This window comes from Carassius carassius, chromosome 14 (genome assembly GCF_963082965.1).
Source record: "Carassius carassius chromosome 14, fCarCar2.1, whole genome shotgun sequence".
NCBI classification, from domain to species: domain Eukaryota; kingdom Metazoa; phylum Chordata; class Actinopteri; order Cypriniformes; family Cyprinidae; genus Carassius; species Carassius carassius.
This window is the reverse complement of record NC_081768.1, coordinates 33942924-33958923: the sequence shown is the minus strand read 5'-3', so window position 1 is coordinate 33958923 and position 16000 is coordinate 33942924. Positions and strand designations below refer to the sequence as shown.

At 40.1% G+C, this 16000-nt stretch overlaps 1 protein-coding gene across 1 annotated transcript in view; it reads left to right on the top strand.

Annotated features, from left to right (window-relative positions):
• Window positions 1-16000, top strand: part of megf10 (multiple EGF-like-domains 10) — an 88784-nt gene that overhangs the window by 52208 nt on the left and 20576 nt on the right. Inside the window, exons 9-13 of the mRNA XM_059566905.1 lie at window positions 6352-6564; window positions 9077-9251; window positions 9334-9454; window positions 9561-9721; window positions 10263-10365. Coding sequence (XP_059422888.1) covers window positions 6352-6564; window positions 9077-9251; window positions 9334-9454; window positions 9561-9721; window positions 10263-10365 — 773 coding nt within the window. The remainder of the gene's footprint in view (window positions 1-6351; window positions 6565-9076; window positions 9252-9333; window positions 9455-9560; window positions 9722-10262; window positions 10366-16000) is intronic.

Here is a 16000-nt window from a genome sequence, read left to right as displayed (position 1 = left end):
GTAAAGAAAATGCTGTACTATTCAAACAGTTATTTGTTTACCCTTGTTTTGCGAATAAGCGGAGATCTGTCTCCTCCAGACTGTGAGCTCGTCAATCTGAGTGGAGGCGTTAGCAATCAATCTGACTTACCACTTAGCTCTTTTCTAGAAACAATAAAGAAAAAAAATGCTCTATAGACCTATTTACACTCTTATGTTTTTTCACTTTAACATAGTCAGTGGTTAAGTTACAGTTCTTTTCCTGGTGACCTTGACCGATATATACTTAGCCACTATAAGAGTTCAGAGATGTATTTAAATGATACGAGTCTTTGCTTACGTGCTGTAAATGATAACAGATGCAGCACCTCAGCCTATCAAATAGGATAAACTTACAGTTCAGCTATCAGGCTTGAATTTTCTTCTCGAATTTTCTTCTCGAGGGTGTTCGAACTTGTATCTGATTCCGTCCACGGTAATTGCCAGTTTGGCTGGGTAGAACAAACTGTAGTTTATCCCGGCGGCTCGCAGCTTGGCCGTCACTGAACCTCTGGACTCACATCGGGGAAGATGTGTACCGGTGATCCCTTGTAGTAAAGACGGCCTTTATTTCTCGACAGTTTCCGATTTTTTTTCCTTGTCAGAATAATAGTGAAAACGAGCAATTATTGCTCGGGGCCTCTCTCCCGGCTTCGGTTTTGGCGCGAGAGTCCTGTGCGCACGGTCTACAATCATAGTGGAATCCCCCAAGTCATCGGCTCCGAATAACTCCAACAGCAAGTCTTTAATTAAACGAATCGGGTTTCCCGACTCCACTCCTTCTGGAACCCCAACGAATCGTAAATTCTGTCTCCAACTTCGATTCTCCAAATCCATACATTTTTCATGCATTTTCTTGTGTTCTTTGGTCATGACTTCATGGGACTGTTCTAGTGCTGCCACCCTGTCCATCGTGTCACTTAGCGCTTTCCCCATCTCCGTGCACCAACTCGCCGATTCGGCCTGCGCTTTGTGTAAGGCGGCCAGCTCAGGAAAGATTTCCTCTTGCAGCGCGCGCATGTCTTCTTTGCGCATGTCTTCTTTCATCTCTTCTCGATTCTTTTGCACTTCCTGATGTAGGTTTTCAATTTGTGACTTAATGTCCTTAATCACAGCTTCTCAGTGTGTATGCAGTTCCGTTCTAAGTGCTCTCAGTGAGATAGGAGAGTCATCGTCTTGTATATGTTCGTCCATTTTTCCGCTTTCCGTCTTCGTATTATGCTGGATCGTCGATGTAACTTTTTTTGCACGAGCTCGGTTTCATGTCAAAATATACCCTCAAAATAGACTCCTTAACAAAAATGATAAAGTTTTACACGACTGACTGGTCTGTTGAGCAATTATCACTTATTTATTCGAGGAGCTCCCTTTCTCTGCTACTCACTCCATTGCGGGCGGAGAGAGTAGTGTGCAGGGTTGTGATAAATGTTTGGGAAGATTCATAATCACTGAGATAAACAGAGATAAACAGAGATATCTGACATTAGAGGGATTTAGTGAGATTTTCTTAAAATATCACAGTATAAACTCATTTGTCACAAACTATCTAAGGCCAATAGCTTAGATCGGACAAACCAAGTCTGGCCTCTACACAAGTGACATCCTCAAGCGGCTCCTCACAGGTGTCAGACTGGGAGAGCACCCACCTGCTTACATACATCCAGCCCACAGGATCAGATGCAGAAACCATGGGCTCCTCGTCCTGATCTGAGTTCATGCAGGAGTTCTTTTGTAGATGCTCAACAAACATAACTTCTGAAGACAAATAAGCTGTTTGGCAGACATTTCTGGCATCTATTTATGGACTTGATGCTACACCACATCATGTGATCTATATGTCAAGCCCATAGTATTTGCATGTTTAAACAGAAGCTTTCCCATAGTATCAATGTCATGATGCAGTGTTGAGTTCCACTCGAAAGGGAACGAAGAGTCCGAGAACTTAAATTACGAACATTTAATTCCCAAATGTACAGTCGTGGCCAAAAGTTTTAAGAATTACATAAATATTGGAAATTGGAAAAGTTGCTGCTTAAGTTTTTATAATATCAATTTGCATATACTCCAGAATGTTATGAAGAGTGATCAGATGAATTGCATAGTCCTTCTTTGCCATGAAAATTAACTTAATCCCAAAAAACCTTTCCACTGCATTTCATTGCTGTCATTAAAGGACCTGCTGAGATCATTTCAGTAATCGTCTTGTTAACTCAGGTGAGAATGTTGACGAGCACAAGGCTGGAGATCATTATGTCAGGCTGATTGGGTTAGAATGGCAGACTTGACATGTTAAAAGGAGGGTGATGCTTGAAATCATTGTTCTTCCATTGTTAACCATGGTGACCTGCAAAGAAACGCTAGAGCCATCATTGCATTGCATAAAAATGGCTTCACAGGCAAGGATATTGTGGCTACTAAGATTGCACCTAAATCAACAATTTATAGGATCATCAAGAACTTCAAGGAAAGAGGTTCAATTCTTGTAAAGAAGGCTTCAGGTAAATTCTTGTAAAGAACCCTCCAACAGCAACTTCTTCCAACAATCCAACAACAGTTTGGTGAAGAACAATGCATTTTCCAGCTCGATGGAGCACCGTGCCATAAGGCAAAAGTGATAACTAAGTGGCTCACGGACCAGAATGTTGAAATTTTGGGTCCATGGCCTGGAAACTCCCAAGATCTTAATCCCATTGAGAACTTGTGGTCAATCCTCAAGAGGCGGGTGGACAAACAAAAACCCACTAATTCTGACCAACTCCAAGAAGTGATTATGAAAGAATGGGTTGCTATCAGTCAGGATTTGGCCCAGAAGTTGATTGAGAGCATGCCCAGTCGAATTGCAGAGGTCCTGAAAAAGAAGGGCCAACACTGCAAATACTGACTCTTTGAATAAATGTCATGTAATTGTCGATAAAAGCCTTTGAAACTTATGAAGTGCTTGTAATTATATTTCAGTACATCACAGAAACAACTGAAACAAAGATCTAAAAGCAGTTTAGCAGCAAACTTTTTGAAAACTAATATTTATGTAATTCTCAAAACTTTTGGCCACTACTGTACTATGGCAGGATTAAAAAAATAATAATGTGCTGCTTTTGGTTAAGTAACAATAGATCTGAAGGCTGTAAGAACATTTTAAGATCGGAGAAGGCAGTTAAAAAAAACACTGCTTAACAAAACACTGTATACTGACAGTGACCTTATACATTGTGTCAATCTTTAAAGGTGCAATAGGTGATTGTCTTCAGAAAGTCAAGTCACCTTTATTTATATAGCGCTTTAAACAAAATACATTGCGTCAAAGCAACTGAACAACATTCATTAGGAAAACAGTGTGTCAATAATGCAAAATGACAGTTAAAGGCAGTTCATCATTGAATTCAGTGATGTCATCTCTGTTCAGTTTAAATAGTGTCTGTGCATTTATTTGCAATCAAGTCAACGATATCGCTGAAGATGAAGTGACCCCAACTAAGCAAGCCAGAGGCGACAGCGGCAAGGAACCGAAACTCCATCGGTGACAGAATGGAGAAAAAAACCTTGGGAGAAACCAGGCTCAGTTGGGGGTCAGTTCTCCTCTGACCAGACGAAACCAGTAGTTCAATTCCAGGCTGCAGCAAAGTCAGATTGTGCAGAAGAATGATCTGTTTCCTGTGGTCTTATCCTGGTGGTCATCTGAGACAAGGTCTTTACAGGGGATCTGTATCTGGGGCTCTAGTTGTCCTGGTCTCCGCTGTCTTTCAGGGATGTAGAGGTCCTTTCTAGGTGCTGATCCACCATCTGGTCTGGATACGTACTGGATCCGGGTGACTGCAGTGACCCTCTGATGTGGATACAGACTGGATCTGGTGGCCACGGTGACCTCGGAATAAGAGAGAAACAGACAAATATTAGCGTAGATGCCATTGTTCTAATGATGTAGCAAGTACATCGGGTGTTATGGGAAGTGTTCCCGGTTCTGATTTAACTAATTAATGCAGCCTAAAAATCCTTTAACGGATTTGGATATTAAAAGCATATTAGTATGTTATGTGTATGCCAGGTTAAAGAGATGGGTCTTTAATCTAGATTTAAACTGCAAGAGTGTGTCTGCCTCCCGAACAATGCTAGGTAGGTTATTCCAGAGTTTAGGCGCCAAATAGGAAAAGGATCTGCTGCCCGCAGTTGATTTTGATATTCTAGGTATTATTAAATTGCCTGAGTTCTGAGAACGTAGCAGACGTAGAGGATTATAATGTAAAGGGAGCTCATTCAAATACCGAGGTGCTAAACTATTAAGGGCTTTATAAGTAATAAGCAATATTTTAAAATCTATACGATGTTTGATAGGGAGCCAGTGCAGTGTTGACAGGACCGAGCTAATATGGTCATACTTCCTGGTTCTAGTAAGAACTCTTGCTGCTGCATTTTGGACTAGCTGTAGTTTGTTTACTAAGTGTGCAGAACAACATTTCTGCATTTGACATTGAGAGCATAGGCCGTAATTTAGATATATTTTTGAGATGGAAAAATGCAGTTTTACAAATGCTAGAAAAGTTTTTTTTCTAAGGAAAGATTGCGATCAAATAGCACACCTAGGTTCCTAACTGATGACGAAAAATTGACAGAGCAGCCATCAAGTCTTAGACAGTGTTCTAGGTTATTACAAGCAGAGTTTTTAGGTCCTATAATTAACACCTCTGTTTTTTCAGAATTTAGCAGTAAGAAATTACTCATCATCCAGTTTTTTATATCGAATATGCATTCCATTAGTTTTTCAAATTGGTGTGTTTCACCGGGCCGCGAAGAAATATAGAGCTGAGTATCATCAGCATAACAGTGAAAGCTAACACCATATTTCCTGATGATATCTCCCAAGGATAACATATAAAGCGTGAAGAAGAGTAGCGGCCCTAGTACTGAGCCTTGAGGTACTCCATACTGCACTTGTGATCAATATGATACATCTTCATTCACTGCTAGGAACTGATGGCGGTCATATAAGTACGATTTAAACCATGCTCATGCACTTCCATTAATGCCAACAAAGTGTTCAAGTCTATGCAAAAGAATGTTGTGGTCAATTGTGTCAAACGCAACACTAAGATCCAATAAAACTAATAGAGAGATACACCCACGATCAGATGATAAGAGCAGGTCATTTGTAACTCTAAGGAGAGCAGTCTCAGTACTATGATACGGTCTAAATCCTGACTGGAAATCCTCACATATACCATTTTTCTCTAAGAAGGAATATAATTGTGAGGATACCACCTTTTCCAGTATCTTGGACAGAAAAGGGAGATTCAAGATTGGTCTATAATTAACTAGTTCTTTGGGGTCAAGTTGTGTTTTTTTGATGAGAGGCTTAATAACAGCCAGTTTGAAGGTTTTGGAGACATATCCTCATGACAATGAGGAATTAATAATAGTCAGAAGAGGATCTATGACTTCTGGAAGCACCTCTTTTAGGAGCTTAGATGGTATAGGGTCTAACATACATGTTGTTGGTTTAGATGATTTAACAAGTTTATACAATTCTTCCTCTCCTATAGTAGAGAATGAGTGGAACTGTTCCTCAGGGGGTCTATAGTGCACTGTCTGATGTGATACTGTAGCTGACGGCTGAATGGTTGCAATTTTATCTCTAATAGTATCGATTTTAGAAGTAAAGTAGTTCATAAAGTCATTACTGCTGTGATGTTGGGAAATATCAACACTTGTTGAGGCTTTATTTTTCGTTAATTTAGCCACTGTATTGAATAAATACCTGGGGTTATGTTTGTTTTCTTCTAAAATCGGATAATCGTATCTAGCAGTTTTTAATGTTTTTCTGTAGGCTAGGTTACTTTCCCGCCAAGCAATACGAAATACCTCTAGTTTTGTTTTCCTCCAGCTGGGCTCCATTTTTCGGGCTGCTCTCTTTAGGGTGCGAGTATGCTCATTATACCATGGTGTCAAACTGGTTTCCTTAACCTTCCTTAAGCGTAAAGGAGCAACTGTAAAATTTTTGTTATACTGGTTGAAAGTCTCTTCACATCCCTAAGTTAAGTGTTTTAAATGTATTTATCTGTATTTATATATTTATATATTTATATATTCAATCAAAACATTCGGTCCGAGCATGGACTACAATTGGGAACGGCTGATGTAGTCTGTTGTAGTAATGTTATCCCTGGTATTCTGGTCTGTGAGCATAAATGTGTTCAGTGGGTGTGGCTTTGGATGGTGATTTCATCAAGATCTCCTATTGCACCTTCAAAGCTTGCGTGGATCAGAAGCTCGTGAGATTGTTCAGCATCTTCTGTGTGTGTGTGTGTGTGTGTGTGTGTGTGTGCGCGTGTGTGTGGGCAGGTGCCAGGATCAGTGTCCGGTGGGCTGGTACGGTGTGGGCTGCAGACAGGCGTGTAGCTGTGTGAACGGGGCCCAGTGCTATCATGTGAGCGGAGAGTGTCTGTGTGAGCCGGGATACACGGGAGAGAGCTGCGAGGAGCGCGTCTGTCCGGAGGGGATGTACGGTCTCAAGTGTGACAGGAAGTGCCCGTGTCACGCCAGTAACACACGCAGGTAAGACGAACACTGCACGTGTGCTTCAGCTTCTTCTCCTGATGCAGTGATCTCATGGCACAGGCTCAGGATCATAGGAATCATATAGACAGTGCAAGTGAGAAAACCTGTGTTAGTTGCTCCAAAATTAAATTCATCAAATAGCTGGTGAGTTGATGAGGATCAGGCAAGACATCTGAGGTCTGTGGCCTGTTACACAAAGCTAGTTCAACAAACTTTATAATGTCATTATAATGTAATCTTTCAGTTTAATCCAGCTGTTGAGATGGGGTTCAGCGGGGTGTAATAATTCTGTCAACCAGAGTTTATTAGCCTTTCTTTACTGTCAATGGAAAAACAACAACAAGCATGAGAATACTAATAATGGTGCATTTCTAAATAAAACATATAAAATTAAATAAAAAAGAAATAATAACAATGTAAAGAACTATATACATAGGGTTGTTCAATTATTACAAGTCTTTGTGCTTAACTCTGGAGCTCGTGCACCTGGAAGAGTGACATCAGCAGCAAACAGCCAATCACGTGTAACGTGAGAGAGACTCAGCACAGTTCACTTCTCTGCTGAAGATCATTATGAAAGATAGCAGGAATTTAAATGCAATTACAAGGCAAGACAAAAACACTGCTCCCAGTTTCAGAAGGCAGCTTGAAAGAACATATCTGACTGAGTGAAAGAAAGTGAATCAAATCAATTTATTTTAGTCATAAAGGTTCTTAAAGCTTTATATATTCTAAAGCTTGTATTTATATGTATGTATTTATATTTGTTTAAATTAAAAGTTGAATATTAATTGTCAAAATATAATTGCTTATATGTAATGCATTAAAGATATAGAGAATTCATGTAAAATAAATGTAATAATTAGCAGCAAAAGCTGGGCAGTTCTTTCACTGTGAACTGCTTTAATTTGTCAGTGTGCTTTAAAATGTTAGATGTGATTTGCTGTCTCTTAACCAGAATAAAAGGAAAAAACTGAGTTTGCTCAAACTAAACTCAAACTTACCTCAGTAGCCACTGAAACAGGCTGAGGTTGATGTGTGTGTGTGTGTGTGTGTGCTGTGGTTATTTTTTGAAGTGGTTGTGTTTAGACACACACACATACACACAGTTGCTCATTGTTCAGCTCAGACGGACGTGCACAGCTGATAAACCACACGTGTCACATGTGATGCAGCTGCTTAAACGGCTGGTTCCAGCTGCTCTGTCCGCAGGTAATGGACAATATAGACTCATTACATCTGACACGTCATAGTCATCAGCCCCAGCTCCTGTCGAGGGACTTCCCTGACAACTAGTGAAGAAATCAGAGGCTGTCAGCAGAACAATATGATCTGACATTAATGCACTTAAAGCATTTCCAGTTTGGTTTTAACTGAGCTTAACAGCTGAGAAAAGCCCAGTGTTAGTAATGAGATGATATCAAGTGGCTCAGAACCTTTATACTTTGTTTTGTGCATTAAACTGAACACACTACATTTGGATGTGAAGATCAAATTCAGTGATGATGGTGATTCATGGTGATCATAATGAGGTTTGTAATTTGCAGACGTTCTCTGTAGGAGTTTCTTCACTAAACACTTAGTCTTCACTCACTGTAGACCTGCTCCTCATCGTCTGTGACCTCCTTCTGTCATCTCCTCATGTGCACCAGGATCACTTCATCTTCACAGTCACACGATAAAACCTGCTGTCATTGTTCCACTGAAATAAAAGCTTGAGAGTTAAAGTTAACATTTAAATCTGAAGATTAAGATGGATTGTTATTGTTTCTTGTACAGTAAGAAAAATAAATATTATTATTAAATATTACAAATGTATCAATTCAATAATGATGTTCCTCTCTCTTCATTTTTTATAATTAGAGTTAAAATAATAATCTTACAAAACAATTATGGTTATTATTCAGATTGTTTCCTAAAAACTACAGTGTGGAGTGAGAAACCTACAAAAAGAGGCTTGAGTTCACTTGAAAGTAAATCTACGAAGTCACTTTAAAAGACTAGTTTTGTTTGTTTCTACTCTGTTCAGTTGATTCAAGATTGGTGAAGATTGGAGACAATTGTGAACATTCAAAAAGCAGCTAGAACTGTACTGCCAGATAGGTTTTGACCAAAATAATCACAGTATAATTTTTGGCCAAATTAGTAAAAAAAATGTTTTATTTTTTTGTTTTGTTTTTATTACCTGCATGTGATGTGACCATTACTAGACATCAGAAGTGAAGATGTGATTGTGCTGTTACTGGACATACTGGACTGAATGATCTTGGGCTGAGTGTGAGAGTGCTGCAGTCACAGATTTTGTCACACATTTTTCAAAACGCTTATAAATCATACAGAATGAGCTTTTTTTGAGAAAGTAAAAATGCACAAAGTTTCCTGTGAGGGTTAGGTGTAGGGTTGGTGTAGGGCCATAGAATATACAGTTTGTACAGTATAAAAACCATTACACCTATGGGATGAACACACTTTCCACAAAAACAAACGTGTGTGTGTGTGTGTGTCTCAGCTGTCAGCCCGTGTCGGGGGAGTGCTCGTGCAGACCGGGCTGGTCAGGCTTGTACTGTAACGAGACGTGTGCTCCTGGTTTATACGGCGAGGCCTGTCAGGAGGTCTGTCGCTGTCAGAACGGAGCCGACTGCCACAGTGTGAGCGGAGAGTGTGTCTGCGCGCCCGGATTCAAGGTACATCTTCAGAAGGTGGTGTGTCTTCTGTGTGTGTGTGTGTGTGCTGGAGTCAGACACTAATGTTTGACAGTGATCGCAGGGCTCAGATTGCTCCTCTCCCTGTCCCGCCGGCACCTACGGCATCAACTGCAGTTCGGTGTGCTCCTGTAAAAACGAAGCCTCTTGCTCACCCATCGACGGATCCTGCTCCTGCCAAGCAGGTAGTTCACCCCGAAGTCTCAATTCTGTCATCATTTGCTCCCCCTCGTGTCTCCAGAACTCATATAAAGCTGTTTTTAATGATCTCTTTGGCTGTGGTTGTGTCAGGGTGGCACGGGGTGGACTGCTCCATCAACTGCCCCAGTGGCTGGTGGGGTCTGGGCTGTAACCAGACGTGTGTGTGTGGGAACGGAGCCTGCAGCGCTCTGGACGGGACCTGCACCTGTGCCCCGGGCTGGAGAGGACCCCGCTGCCAACAACACTGTCAGGTCAGAAACACCTCTTCAGAGACATGTCTGACCATGATGAACTGTCAAAGTGTTAAACCTCTTCTGTTATCTTCTCATACCTCAGAATCAGAAGTCCTCATAGTACGCTACACTTCTATAGTGGTGAATGGAAACTCATTCCCATTTGCTCTAATAGCAAAAGAAAGAAAAAAATCCACAATAATGTTTCTACAATAACAACAAAAGAGAAAAAAGTATGGAGATATTGATTGAGATGTCAGACTTGCCATCTGTCTTTCAGCCGGTGTATTTTAAACAGCAGCATTAACTCGATTTTTGAAATACTTTCAAGGCATAGTGTTATAGTTATACATTATTTAAAGAAAATAAAAGAAGTGCTCATTTATTTCTCAGTTATTTTCCATATTTTCGACTTTCACTCAATAGGCATCACAACAGTGTTCACGTGATCATAATCTTTAGCTCAGCGCAGGGAATTATTTTAAAGTGTGTTCTCACTGTATTAAAGCGTGCCCAAGCAGTATTTGTGTTGTGAGACGTGTTGTCTGGACTGATGCAGGATGGGACGTATGGGCTGGACTGTGGCGAGCGCTGTGACTGCAGTCATGCAGACGGGTGTCACCCCTCGACGGGACACTGTCGTTGTCTGGCCGGATGGACAGGTAAACCAGCCCACACTGGACACAAGCACACTGACACTGTAACAAGCTGTCTCCCATCTGTGTGTGTGTGTGTGTGTGTTATCAGTGTGAGCATCAGTCTCAGTGTGTGTGTGTGTGTGTGTGTGTGTGTGTGTTATCAGTGTGAGCATCAGTCTCAGTGTGTGTGTGTGTGTGTGTGTGTGTTATCAGTGTGAGCATCAGTCTCAGTGTGTGTGTGTGTGTGTGTGTGTGTGTGTGTTATCAGTGTGAGCATCAGTCTCAGTGTGTGTGTGTGTGTGTGTTATCAGTGTGAGCATCAGTCTCAGTGTGTGTGTGTGTGTGTGTGTGTGTGTGTGTGTGTGTGTGTGTGTGTGTGTGTGTGTGTGTGTGTTATCAGTGTGAGCATCAGTCTCAGTGTGTGTGTGTGTGTGTGTTATCAGTGTGAGCATCTGTGTGTGTGTGTGTGTTATCAGTGTGAGCATCTGTGTGTGTGTGTGTGTGTGTGTGTGTGTGTGTGTTGTGTTATCAGTGTGAGCATCTGTGTGTGTGTGTGTGTGTGTGTGTGTGTGTGAGTGTGTGTGTGTGTGTGTGTGTGAGTGTGTGTGTGTTATCAGTGTGAGCATCAGTCTCAATGTGTGTGTGTGTGAGTGTGTGTGTGTTATCAGTCTCAATGTGTGTGTGTGTGTGTGTGTGTGTGTGTGTGTGTGTGTGTGTGTGTGTGTGTGTGTGTGTGTGAGTGTGTGTGTGTTATCAGTCTCAATGTGTGTGTGTGTGTGTGTGTGTGTGTGAGTCAGTTGTCTTAACCGTCCATGTCTTGTGTTCTGCAAACACATAGGAGCTTCATCACTGTATCTGTCACGACTCTGTTCCTCTTTCAGCTTGAACTGATGGTAAAACTAAGAACATTATTAACTGTCTTTACATTTATTCTGAAAGATGAAGCTCGTGATTATGGAAAGGGGCGTTACATTTCCGCCAAGTGCTTGCGGTGTTCGGCCAATCAAAATGCACTGGGTCAGCTGGCCAATCAGAGCAGACTTCTCTTGTCAGAAGGAGGGGCTTTGTTTGAGAGAGACAGGACATAGAGGACCTACAATAAAGTACAGTATTTGAACAATAATGTGTTTTTTGAACATTAAAGCATGTCAACATATTCTGTTACACCAAATACACAAAATAATGCTCTTTAAAAAAGCATCATATGACCCCTTTAATATATAATTTTATAACTACTTTAGAGCTGAAGATCTTTGCCAGTTCGGGCTTAGTTTATATCATTTTACATGGGCTCGGGCTCGCGCTCCAGTTTGTGAGGTAAACGAGCGGTCATGTGACGTGTTTCGATTAGCACGAGAAAGATGCGAAAATAAATGCTGAGTAGGTGTAATGGAGCGGAGGCTTGCCTCTGGCGATTACGTTTTACTAAAGCAAAGTCTGAGGTGTGGAAAAGTTTTGACCGTGTTTATAATGAGAATAATGAGTGAATAATGACGCACCATCAGTGAGCGCAGGAACACGCTTAAGTCATCTACAGTGGATTCAATCATTTTCCTCCACAAAAACATGTAGACCTAGCCTACTCTCTGTGAGTAAAGGTTTTTAAAATAACTAAATATTCATTGAGTCTTAAATACATAATGTGGACAGAGTATTTACGCTAATGTTGGCATTATTCTTTTATTAAATGTTAGCTGCTAGTGGCGAAGCAAATCCGGCGGAGCCTTTATCTAATTTCGTTATTGCCAAATATACATCTTAATTTAGCATTTATCTTAATTTAATTTGTTAAAAAAGACTCGTTTTTATTGGTGCGTTGGTCTATTTATAGGCTAAATGAGCATAGGCATACTTAGAGTGCTGAGATGTTACAATGTTACAGAGGACTTATTTTATTTCTTTATTCCAACTTCCAAGTGGCCTAGTCTACGTTACTTATGAATAAATTATGTTAAAACATGTATAAATAACTCATTCTTGACAAAAGGCAAAAGAGCTGTGTGTGTGCGCACATTTGAATAATGTCGGGCCATAAAAGCTGTCAATCAAAATGTACCTGTCGGGCTTGGGCCGAAACCTGTCAGGCCTATCTTTTAAGGCCTGATTACAGCTCTAAACTACTTATTTTTCATTCTTGTTCAGTTCTGAATACCGTTAAATTTAAAATATTTGTTGTAGATTGAGGGGAACTAAATAGGCTTTTTATATTTACCAATATTTTAAAATACAAATTAAATGAATTAATGTAGCCTAATCGTTTGCAATTACAAGTTAACAGGTGTTACTGGAGTAAGATCAAACTCTAGGGGTGGGGCCTCTAAACAGGGTGTATTTAGGGGCGTGATATTCAAATGACAATTGTTTTCTGCCGCCACATTTATCAACACGCGATCATTCGTATGATCAGATTGGTGGTATACGAATGTTTTATGTTTCATGACGTCAGATGATTTGTGCTCATGGATCTGCACTTGTTTTTTACATTAGATTGATAAATGAGGCCCAGTATCCATCCATCATCCCATTCACCTACAACCACTTGGTCCATAAGGTCATGGGGTGTGTAAAAACAGCTTTAATGACCATTTAAACATTTTTTCCCCCATGTGGTTAAGTTCATATGATTAACAGTAATAACCTGCTAAAGGGATAGTCTAAAATGAATAATTTACTCTCTCTCAGGTTGATCCAAACCTGTATGAGTTAATTTCTTCTGCTGAACACAAATTGTTGGCAATGGGGAATGGAAAGTCAATGGGGTAAAGCAATTGTTTGGTTACCAGCATTCTTCAAAATCTCTTCTTTTGTAAGAAACTGATGAAACTGAGTAAATGATGACAGAAGTGTATCAGCAGTAGGTCATGGGGCCACACCTGACAATGAGTTGTGTGTGTAGATCTGTTATTTATGTATTCCTTTCAGCATGTAATGAGTGCAGAAGCAGTGCATGTACTCTCCCACACATTCCTCAGGCTTGTGCAGGACACCAGCAGCATACTGATGCTCTCAGCAGCGTTTCCTCAGGACCGCTGTACTAGAATGATCTCCAGTGTTCTCCAAGAGCCTAGCAACACACACTCACTCTCAAAAGAGCTTTTGTCCGTGTTCTGGCAGCACAGAGCCACTTCAGCACAGTGTTGCACACAGACTGAGCTCCAGACTCTCAGGAAGAGACCATTGTCCTGACGCTCACTGGGTTATGACCTGTTCACACCAACAATGGGAACTACAACAATAACTATATTAGCACACCAACACGCAATATTGTTCGTTTTATTATAAGCACATGCTGTGCTTACATCTTCTTCCACTTTCAATGATCAAACTCTTCAAAGCAGGATGGTTTTCGATTGGCTTAAAATGTTTATCCACTGAAATAAAACTTGCTCTGATTGTGATTCTAACAATATTGTTCCTCTGACATTATTGTTAACTAAAATCTAAGTAACTAGGTGCCTGAATCCTAAATTTAGCTTTGACTCAAGTGTAACTTGAAATCATTTATTGACTATCCATCAAGTCTAGTCATGTCACCTTTATTTCTATAGTGCTTTATACAATACTTATTGTGTCCAAGCAGCTTTACAGAGTCAAACAGGAGAATAATGAGTCAATAATGCAAGAAGACAATAACAGCCATTTTTCAGTCAAAGTCAGATCATTGATGATTCAGTGATGTCATCATCCAGTTCAGCTCTCTTCAATAGTGTCTGTGCAATCAGTCAAGCACTCTTGTCTGGTGCGAATTGAAATCTGTCCAATGTGTGCACTCCATTCGGAGGTGGAGGGATATGAAATTAAGTTCAAAACGTAAGTTCGGGAAAAGCCACATTTTTTAGTTCTGTCAGTATTGATGGCCCATTTTGAAACATTGCTACATTAAGCTTGGTAATATTTATGAATCATTTGTTTGAATCAGTGGTTCAGAGCTTGTATTAAAATTCTTGCATCTAAACATTTTAAAATTCAGAGGGAATTTTAATACTTATGCACATATAATGCAATAAGTAAAATGACACCGAATTGCTTCTAATTGACTTAGTTTGTCAAGCAGCGTCTAATGACAAAACAAGGACTACAAATTAATAAAACACAAATTTTACAGAACTTTAATTTAATGGTATTTATTTTAGTTATTTATAGATTACATTTAACAGATTAAACTTTCATGAAAACTGGCAATTAGTTTGTGAGAGTTTTCAGTGCTTGAAAACAGTGAATCATTTTAAAATCAAAAGCTTCACTAAACTTGTAAGTCATCATCATGAGTGTATGTGAGCAGCAGCCACTGAGCTGCACCAGCGATGGTTTCCATCATTCCTCCACCATCCCATCACATTCCATTCCAAGCTACTTCATTTTAGTCCGTCCCATAGTCTAGGGCAGGGGTAGGCAAGTTCGGTCCTAGAGAGCCGCAGACCTGCAGAGTTCAGCTTCAACCCTAATCAAACACACCTGAACAAGCTCATCAATCCACTCAGAATTACTAAATTACAGGCAGGTGAGGTTTTTTTTTTTTCAGGGTTGGAGCTGAACTGTGCAGGACTGCGGCTCTCTAGGACCAAACTTGCCTACCCCTGGTCTAGGGGTTCGCTGAGGACAGCATGCCAAATTCATTAACTATCATTTATCAAGAATGGATGGGCAGGTGAACTCATGAACATCTAAAAGTTCTCAATACATTGAATACCATAAGAGAAGTGAAGTTCTTAACACTTTATGTTTAATGCATTTTAAAGGGATTCATAATATACATTGTAATGCATTATATCTTTTCATATATAATTGTAAATGCATTATAATAGGTTTGTTTGGCATGCGTTTTAAAGGCAAAATATTTAATTTTTTGCGGCTAGAGGGCCCATATTCAAAATAAATAAACCAGGTAGGGTAGTTTGCTGACTCCGTAATTGAGTGTGGAATCATGGCGAATGCAATCTGATGGGATTTGGGGAGAAATCATGTTTATGGATGAGCTAATGATTTATTAAGATAGTTGAATGAAGTAGGGTGAGGCTGAAAGCCATCAAAGCGAAATGAGGCTGAACGAGTGTGACACACGGCTTTATTATGCCACTGTCGACTGCTCCTTCCAGTCATGTGTATGTGGGGAAAAATATGCGTATGGGGTTAAAATTGCTTATTTCTCTGGATTTAAACATTCTTCAAAACATTTGGGATAATGTAAGCAAGCAACACAAAACTACAAAATATATAACACTGTTCTAGAGGTTTTTGGATATTTTAATAAAACAATCTTACATATTGTGCCTTTAATGCATTATACTTTCTAAATGTGTAAAAATGTATAATAATAATAATAATATTAGATTTTATTTACAACGCACTTTATATTCAAGCAGAATCCCAAAGTGCTACAGATTAAAAAAATAAATGTTATAAATCAGTCAAAAGCTCTGCTAAAAAGGTAGGTTTTGAGGCCGCATTTAAAAGCATCCACAGTCTGTGGGGTCCTCGGATGATCAGGGAGTGCATTCCACAAGCTCAGAGCAGCTGAGCACAAAGCCCGATCTCCCATAGTACAGAGCTTGGTCCTGGGGGGCTTTAGGAGATATGTTGAGGTTGAATGGAGAGTACATGTAGAGCTTTGTAGACTGAGTAGTTCCTTGAGATAGGGTGTGGAGTAATCATGGATGAT